At 39.7% G+C, this 9,878-nt stretch overlaps 1 protein-coding gene across 1 annotated transcript in view; it reads right to left on the bottom strand.

Annotated features, from left to right (window-relative positions):
• Positions 1-8,417: 8,417 nt before the first annotated feature.
• Positions 8,418-9,878, bottom strand: part of LOC130284812 (uncharacterized) — a 34,568-nt gene continuing 33,107 nt past the window's right edge. The window contains exons 11-12 of the mRNA XM_056535601.1: positions 9,223-9,306; positions 8,418-8,715 (exon numbers count right to left, since the gene is read on the bottom strand). Of these exons, the coding sequence (XP_056391576.1) occupies positions 8,608-8,715; positions 9,223-9,306 (192 nt within the window). The 3' untranslated portion in view covers positions 8,418-8,607. The remainder of the gene's footprint in view (positions 8,716-9,222; positions 9,307-9,878) is intronic.

Below are 9,878 nucleotides of genomic sequence, written 5' to 3'. Positions count from 1 at the left end.
GTCCCCGGTTATTAGTGGTGTACCCCAAGGATCAGTACTGGGACCGCTGTTGTTTAATTTATTTATCAATGATATAGAGGATGGTATTAACAGCTCTGTTTCTATCTTTGCAGATGACACCAAGCTTTGTAGCACGGTACAGTCTATAGAGGATGTGCATAAGTTACAAGATGACTTGGATAGACTAAGTGTCTGGGCATCCACTTGGCAAATGAGGTTCAATGTGGATAAATGTAAAGTTATGCATCTGGGTACTAATAACCTGCATGCATCGTATGTCTTAGGGGGGATTAAACTGGCAGAGTCACTGGTAGAGAAGGATCTGGGTGTACTTGTAGATCACAGACTACAGAATAGCATGCAATGTCAGGCTGCTGCTTCCAAAGCCGGCAGGATATTGTCATGTATCAAAAGAGGCATGGACTCAAGGGACAGGGACATAATACTCCCCCTTTATAAAGCATTGGTACGGCCTCACCTGGAATATGCTGTTCAGTTTTGGTCACCTGTCCATAAAAGGGACACTGCGGAGTTGGAAAGGGTGCAGAGACGCGCGACTAAACTAATATGGGGCATGGAACATCTTAGCTATGAGGAGCGATTAAAGGAGTTACAATTGTTTAGTCTTGAGAAGAGACGTTTAAGGGGGGATATGATAAACGTATATAAGTATATTAATGGCCCATACAAAAAATATGGAGAAAAACTGTTCCAGGTTAAACCCCCCCAAAGGACGAGGGGGCACTCCCTCCGTCTGGAGAAAAAAAAGTTTAGTCTCAAGGGGCGACACGCCTTCTTTACCGTGAGGACTGTGAATTTATGGAACGGTCTACCTCAGGAACTGGTCACAGCAGGAACAATTAACAGCTTTAAAACAGGATTAGATACATTCCTGGAACAAAATAAGATTAATGCTTATGAAGAAATATAAAATCTCATCCCTTCCCCAATATCGCGCCACACCCCTACCCCTTAATTCCCTGGTTGAACTTGATGGACATATGTCTTTTTTCGACCGTACTAACTATGTAACTATGTAACTATGTAACTATATTTATACCCAGGACTGTATATATAACAAGGAGGCGACCTAATAATATATATAATATATCAGGACAGTACAGAGATCTCTCCATGATCTATTTATACCCAGGACTGTATATATAACAAGGAGGTGACCTAATAATATGCATACTATATCAGGACAGTACAGAGATCTCTCCATGATCTATTTATACCCAGGACTGTATATATAACAAGGAGGTGACCTAATAATATATATAATATATCAGGACAGTACAGAGATCTCTCCATGATCTATTTATACCCAGGACTGTATATATAACAAGGAGGCATCCTCTACGTCTAGAGGAAAGAAGGTTTCTACACCAGCACAGACGGGGATTCTTTACTGTAAGAGCAGTGAGACTGTGGAATTCTCTTCTGGAGGAAGTGTCATGGTGAACTGAATAAAAGAGTCTAGGAGGAGGTGGTCATGGTGAACTCAGTAAAACAGTCCAGGGGGAAGGGCCTGGATGCATTTCTGGAGAGTAATAACATTGCTGGTTATGGATATTAGATTCATAGGGACAGAACGTTGATCCAGGGATTTATTCTGATGCCATATTTGGAGTCGGGAAGGAATTTTTCATAAGGGTTATAGGTTATAGGGTGGGGAGGGGGGAGATTGGGATTGCCGTAAGTTCAGGGCTAGGAAACGAAACTTTAAAAAGGAAAGAAAAAGATGGCATCGGAAAAAAAGGCTTGCCGTACTTAGGATAGGATTAACAAATTCCTCCCAGCAATCATAACCCTAACAGAAACACACTTAACAAAAGAAACAGTTAGTTTAATTGAGAAGAAATGGGCCAAAATATCATATCACTCCACTATTTCAACTTATTCGGCAGGAGTATCCATATTGGTACATCATGCTGTTGAATTTGTGGAATATGCGGTGGAAACTGATCCAAGAGGCCGTTATGTGTTTTTATTTTGTAGATGGGAGGGAGTAGATACAGTTATAGCAGCAGTGTACATTCCTCCGCCATTTTCAGTAGAGGTGCTCCAAAAACTAATGGTATTTCTTGATGGTAAAACTTTTCAAGAAATTTTTGCCTTAGGCGATTTTAACTGTGTGATGGACCGAATCAAAGACTGGAGGGGCAGTATAGCAAGATCTAATGAAACTTTATTATATAAATGGTGTCAAGAAAGTGGGTGGATAGATGCATGGCAGCGGTTGTACCCCACCAAACAAATTTTTCCTGTTTAACAATACATATAAAACGGCGTCCATGATTGAGCTAATGTTGGTTGATGAACAATCCTTCACTTCGGTAAACAAAATTAGTTATATGAACCTAAAATGGTCTCGGACCATGCTCTGCTAGTGGCCCATATTAGGAATAATAGTAGGGGGAGGAATTCACATAAACTTTCTATTAATGCACATTGGTTACACATTAGTGACCATAATATAATACATTATAACTTGTTCTTCAATAAGGGAATCTCTCGGGGGGCCACAAAAACAATGAACTTCAGGAAGGCAAAGTTCTATCACCTCAGAGAAGCCCTGAACAATATAAAATGGGAGAATGTCCTCAAAAACAAGAAGACTGACACTAAATGGGAGACTTTTAAAAATATCTTACATTTTCACTGCAAGATGTATATACCTTATGGGAATAAAAGGGTCAGAAATAAAAGAAAACCAATATGAATGAACAAAAATGTTAAGGGGGCAATAAATGACAAAAATAAAGCATTTAAACTACTAAAACAGAACGGCAGTGAGGAAGCATTAAAAAGATATAGAGAAAAATGTAAAATATGTAAAAAACAGATAAAAACTGCAAAAATAGAGACAGTAAGACTAATTGCCAAAGAGAGTAAAACTAACCCCAAAATGTTCTTTAACTATATAAATAGCAAAAAGATCAAAAATGAAAGTGTTGGCCCTTTAAAAAATGAAGAGGAAGAAATTATAAACGGGGATCAGGAAAAAGCAAATATATTAAACAAATTCTTCTCCACTGTATTCACGGAGGAAAATGAAATGCCAGGTGAAATACAGCGGGATAAGGTAAACTCCCCTGTATATGTCACCTGTCTAACCCAGGAAGAAGTACAGGTCACCTGTATAACCCATGAAGAAGTACAGGTCACCTGTCTAACCCAGGAAGAAGTACAGGTCACCTGTCTAACCCAGGAAGAAGTACAGGTCACCTGTCTAACCCAGGAAGAAGTACAGGTCACCTGTCTAACCCAGGAAGAAGTACAGGTCACCTGTCTAACCCAGGAAGAAGTACAGGTCACCTGTCTAACCCAGGAAGAAGTACAGGTCACCTGTCTAACCCAGGAAGAAGTACAGGTCACCTGTCTAACACAGGAAGAAGTACAGTGCCGCCTACAAAAAATCAAAATAGACAAATCACCAGGTCCAGATGCCATTCAACCCCGTGTTCTAAAGGAATTAAGTATGTGATAGACAGACCCCTATTTTTTATATTCAGGGACTCTATAGTAACAGGGACTGTTCCCCAGGACTGGCGCATGGCAAATGTGGTAGGGAAACAAAAGGAGTTGATCAGCTCACCAAAGTCCATATGTGTTAAGCATCAGGCAATAGTCCCGGAGCACGGAGACAGGGAGCCGCCACTCCCTGTGGAACTGAGAAAAAGAAATGGAGGGGGTCCAGCTCCTGGGTTGTGGTATCCAATAAAACTTAACCTTTAATGGCAACTAATTAAAACATGGAAAATCGCCACAAGGTGGCGAGTGACATGTCACTAAAAACAAAAAGGGGGGTGAAACGCCGACGCGTTTCGAGCAGTTGCTCTTAGTCATGGCCATGACTAAGAGCAACTGCTCAAAACGCATCGGCGTTTCACCCCCCTTTTTGTTTTTAGTGACATGTCACTCGCCACCTTGTGGCGATTTTCCATGTTTTAATTAGTTGCCATTAAAGGTTAAGTTTTATTGGATACCACAACCCAGGAGCTGGACCCCCTCCATTTCTTTTTCATGGCAAATGTGGTGCCAATATTTAAAAAGGGATCAAAAGGTGACCCCAGGAATTATAGACCTGTTAGTTTGACCTCTGTTGTTGTATGTAAATTGTTTGAGTGTTTTCTAAGGAATGCAATTCTGGAGTATCTTAATTAAAAATAAAAGCATGACCCCATATCACATGGCTTTATGACGGACCGGTCCTGTCAGACTAACCTGATCAGCTTTTATGAGGAGGTGAGCTCCAGACTGGACCAGGGGGAATCGCTGGATGTTGTATATCCGGATTTTTCCAAAGCATTTGATACGGTTCCACATAAAAGGTTGGTGCATAAAATGAGAAGGATAGGGCTGGGGGAGAATGTGTGTAAGTGGGTAAGTAACTGGCTCAGTGATACGAAACAGAGGGTGGTTATTAATGGTACTTATTCTGATTGGGTGACTGTTACTAGTGGGGACCACAGGGGTCAGTCTTGGGTCCTGTTCTATTTAATTTATTTATTTATGACCTTGTAGAGGGGTTGAATAGTAAAGTAGCAATCTTTGCAGATGATACTAAACTCTGTAAAGCGGTAAACACTATAGAGGACAGGGCACTGCTACAAATGGATCTGGATAGGTTGGAGGTTTGGGCTGGGAAGTGGCAGATGAGGTTCAACACTGATAAATGTAGGTAATGCACATGGGGAATAAAAATCTGGGCTGGGATTATGTATTAAATGGGAGAACACTTGGGACAACTGACATGGAAAAGGACTTGGGAGTCTTAGTTAATAGTACATTTAGCTGTAGTGACCAGTGTCAGCAGCTGCTGCCAAGGCTAATAAAATCATGGGGTGCATCAATAGGGGCATAGATGCCCACAACAAGGAAATAATTCTACCGCTGTACAAATCACTAGTCAGACCACACATGGAATACTGTATACAGTACTGGTCAGACCACACATGGAATACTGTGTACAGTACTGGTCAGACCACACATAGAATACTGTGTACAGTACTGGTCAGACCACACATAGAATACTGTGTACAGTACTGGGCACCAGTGTACAAGAAAGATATAGTGGAGCTGGAGAGGGTTCAAAGACGGGAAACCAGAGTAATACGGGGAATGGGAGGACTACAGTACCCAGAAAGATTAGCAGAATTAGGGTTATTTAGTTTAGAAAAAAGAAGGCTTAGGGGCGACCTAATAACTATGTATAAATATATCAGGGGGCAGTACAGAGATCTCTCCATGATCTATTTATACCCAGGACTGTATATATAACAAGGAAGTGACCTAATAATATACATAATATATCAGGACAGTACAGAGATCTCTCCATGATCTATTTATACCCAGGACTGTATATATAACAAGGAGGTGACCTAATAATATATATATATATAATATATCAGGACAGTACAAAGATCTCTCCATGATCTATTTATACCCAGGACTGTATATATAACAAGGAGGTGACCTAATAATATATATAATATATCAGGACAGTACAGAGATCTCTCCATGATCTATTTATACCCAGGAATGTATATATAACAAGGAGGTGACCTAATAATATATATATCAGGACAGTACAGAGATCTCTCCATGATCTATTTATACCCAGGACTGTATATATAACAAGGAGGTGACCTAATAATATATATAATATATCAGGACAGTACAGAGATCTGTCCATGATCTATTTACACCCAGGACTGTATATATAACAAGGAGGCGACCTAATAATATATATAATATATCAGGGGACAGTACAGAGATCTCTCCATGATCTATTTATACCCAGGACTGTATATATAACAAGGAGGTGACCTAATAATATATATATAATATATCAGGACAGTACAGAGATCTCTCCATGATCTATTTATACCCAGGACTGTATATATAACAAGGAGGTGACCTAATAATATATATAATATATCAGGACAGCACAGAGATCTCTCCATGATCTATTTATACCCAGGACTGTATATATAACAAGGAGGTGACCTAATAATATATATAATATATCAGGACAGTACAGAGATCTCTCCATGATCTATTTATACCCAGGACTGTATATATAACAAGGAGGTGACCTAATAATATATATAATATATCAGGATAGTACAGAGATCTCTTAATGATCTATTTATACCCAGGACTGTATATATAACAAGGAGGTGACCTAATAATATATATATAATATATCAGGACCGTACAGAGATCTCTTCATGATCTATTTATACCCAGGACTGTATATATAACAAGGAGGCATCCTCTACATCTAGAGGAAAGAAGGTTTCTACACCAGCACAGACGGGGGTTCTTTACTGTAAGAGCAGTGAGACTGTGAAATTCTCTGCCTGAGGAGGTGGTCATGGGGAACTCTGTGAAAGAATATAAAAGGGGTCTGGATGTATTTTTGGAGAATAACAACATCACTGGTTATGTATATTAGATTTATAGGGATGGAACGTTGATGCAGGGATTTATTCTGATGCCATATTGGAGTTGGGAAGGAATTTTTACCTCTAGTATGAGGGTTTTTTGCCTCCTCTGGATCAACTCAGTAGGGACTCATTAGGGTTATAGGTTGGACTTGATGGACTTTGGTCTTTTTTCAACCTTATGAACTATGTTACTATGTTACTGTGTATTAAAGAAATAGTAAATGGAGTAGAAAAGGAGATAATGGAGTTTTGGGAAATAAATAAGGGATTCACTGAGTTACACATAGTTTGGAATACATTAAAAGCCTTCCATAGAGGCATATTTATTAAAAGGATTGCAAATTTTAAGAGGAAGTATAGGGAGAAAAAGACACAAATGATTAAAGACACAGAAACACTATATGCACAAACTAATCAGACCAAAGATTGGGAGAGACTCAATTTAGCACAGAATAGATATAAAGATTACACTCTGGAGAAAGCACAACACACACTATTTTTTAAGGGTCTAAAACAATATGTAGAAGGAGGGAAAACTAATAAATGGTTAATGAATATAATGAAAAATCAGAAGGAAAGTAAAGATATTAGAGCAATTAAGGACGAAAATAACAGGTTGGTTTACACTAGGGAAGAAATCGAACTGACTATTCTCAAATATTACAAAAAATTATACAAAAGTGAAGATAAACAGTTAAACTCTGAAACGAAAAAATATTTGAATAAATTAAATCTAGCAAAAATTTCGGAGGAACAAAAACAAGATACGGTATGTGGTATCTGCCTAAATTTCATTATTACAATTTACATATCTGTTTGCCACCAACTTAAAGGTTTGTAAAGCTCTGCTCTAATACAAATGCCAATGAAATATTTTGGCACAAACGCTGACATCATTTTGATCTTTGATATGATGATTTTATTCATTGTGTGTTCTGCTTGACAACATAAAAACTGAAGACAAAGAACAAAATCAGTGATGAGAAGAAGACATCTCTGAGGGCTGAGTGCTCCTGGGATTCATAGAAGATTTCTCTGAGGGCTGAGTGCTCCTGGGATTCATAGAAGATATCTCTGAGGGCTGAGTGCTCCTGGGATTCATAGAAGATATCTCTGAGGGCTGAGTGCTCCTGGGATTCATAGAAGACATCTCTGAGGGCTGAGTGCTCCTGGGATTCATAGAAGACATCTCTGAGGGCTGAGTGCTCCTGGGATTCATAGAAGACATCTCTGAGGGCTGAGTGATCCTGGGATTCATAGAAGACATCTCTGAGGGATGAGTGCTCCTGGGATTCATAGAAGATATCTCTGAGGGCTGAGTGCTCCTGGGATTCATAGAAGACATCTCTGAGGGCTGAGTGCTCCTGGGATTCATAGAAGACATCTCTGAGGGATGAGTGCTCCTGGGATTCATAGAAGATATCTCTGAGGGCTGAGTGATCCTGGGATTCATAGAAGACATCTCTGAGGGCTGAGTGCTCCTGGGATTCATAGAAGACATCTCTGAGGGCTGAGTGCTCCTGGGATTCATAGAAGACATCTCTGAGGGCTGAGTGCTCCTGGGATTCATAGAAGACATCTCTGAGGGCTGAGTGCTCCTGGGATTCATAGAAGATATCTCTGAGGGCTGAGTGCTCCTGGGATTCATAGAAGACATCTCTGAGGGCTGAGTGCTCCTGGGATTCATAGAAGACATCTCTGAGGGCTGAGTGCTCCTGGGATTCATAGAAGACATCTCTGAGGGCTGAGTGATCCTGGGATTCATAGAAGACATCTCTGAGGGATGAGTGCTCCTGGGATTCATAGAAGATATCTCTGAGGGCTGAGTGCTCCTGGGATTCATAGAAGACATCTCTGAGGGCTAAGTGCTCCTGGGATTCATAGAAGATATCTCTGAGGGCTGAGTGCTCCTGGGATTCATAGAAGACATCTCTGAGGGCTGAGTGCTCCTGGGATTCATAGAAGACATCTCTGAGGGCTGAGTGCTCCTGGGATTCATAGAAGACATCTCTGAGGGCTGAGTGATCCTGGGATTCATAGAAGACATCTCTGAGGGCTGAGTGATCCTGGGATTCATAGAAGACATCTCTGAGGGCTCCAGGGGTTCAATCTTCAGTACAGAGAAAGAGCTGGATATGCTGTCACATGATCAGCGGCGCAGGAGCCCAATGGATGATTGTATCATCCGATCTGTAATTACTTCAGCTGCCAGGATCGCCGGGGAGCGGAGGAAACCGCGATAAATTGTCTGTAAAGTCTAGAATAAGAAATTTCTCATCATTACATTACACTTATATCCATACATTATGTGTCAGTACTGTAGTTATACATGCTGTATACTGCACAGGATATGTGTACAACCTTTGTGTATGTATATATTGTGTAACTATCTCCCATACCCTATAGTATACAGTATATATGTGTTGAATGTATATATAACCTGCAATCATCACACATATCATATAGTTTCCAGTATATATGTGTAGTATATGTATATATAACCTGTAATCATCTCACATACCATATAGTTTCCAGTATATATGTGTAGTATATGTATATATAACCTGTAATCATCTCACATATCATATAGTTTCCAGTATATATGTGTAGTATATGTATATATAACCTGTAATCATCTCACATACCATATAGTATACAGTATATATGTATACATAACCTGTAACCATCTCACATACCATATAGTTTCCAGTATATATGTGTAGTATATGTATATATATAACTTGTAACCATCTCACATACTTACAGTTTCATCATCTGATTGTTGCCAACCTTTCCAGAAAGTGATCAGAACCATTCCATAGAATAATGGCCTCCTGATGGGAGCGTTCTATAGAACGAAAGAGACAAGAACAACGATGACTACATGATGACTACATGATGACTACAGGATGAATACAGGATGATTACATGATGACTACATGATGACTACAGGATGACTACATGATGACTACATGATGACTACATGATGACTACATGATGACTACACGATGACTACAGGATGAATACAGGATGATTACATGATAACTACATGATGACTACATGATGACTACAAGATGACTACAGGATGACTACAAGATGACTACAGGATGACTACATGATGACTACAGGATGACTACAGGATGACTACAGGATGACTACATGATGACTACAGGATGACTACAGGATGACTACAAGATGACTACAGGATGACTACAGGATGACTACATGATGACTACAGGATGACTACATGATGACTATAGGATGACTACAGGATGACTACATGATGACTACAGGATGACTACATGATGACTACAGGATGACTACATGATGACTACAGGATGACTACATCATGACTACAGAATGACTACATGATGACTACAGGATGACTACAGGGTGATAACATGATGACTACAGGATGAC

The sequence above is a fragment of the Hyla sarda genome, chromosome 8 (genome assembly GCF_029499605.1).
Source record: "Hyla sarda isolate aHylSar1 chromosome 8, aHylSar1.hap1, whole genome shotgun sequence".
NCBI classification, from domain to species: domain Eukaryota; kingdom Metazoa; phylum Chordata; class Amphibia; order Anura; family Hylidae; genus Hyla; species Hyla sarda.
Note: the sequence above shows the minus strand (reverse complement) of the source record. Positions and strands in the feature narration are given on the sequence as shown.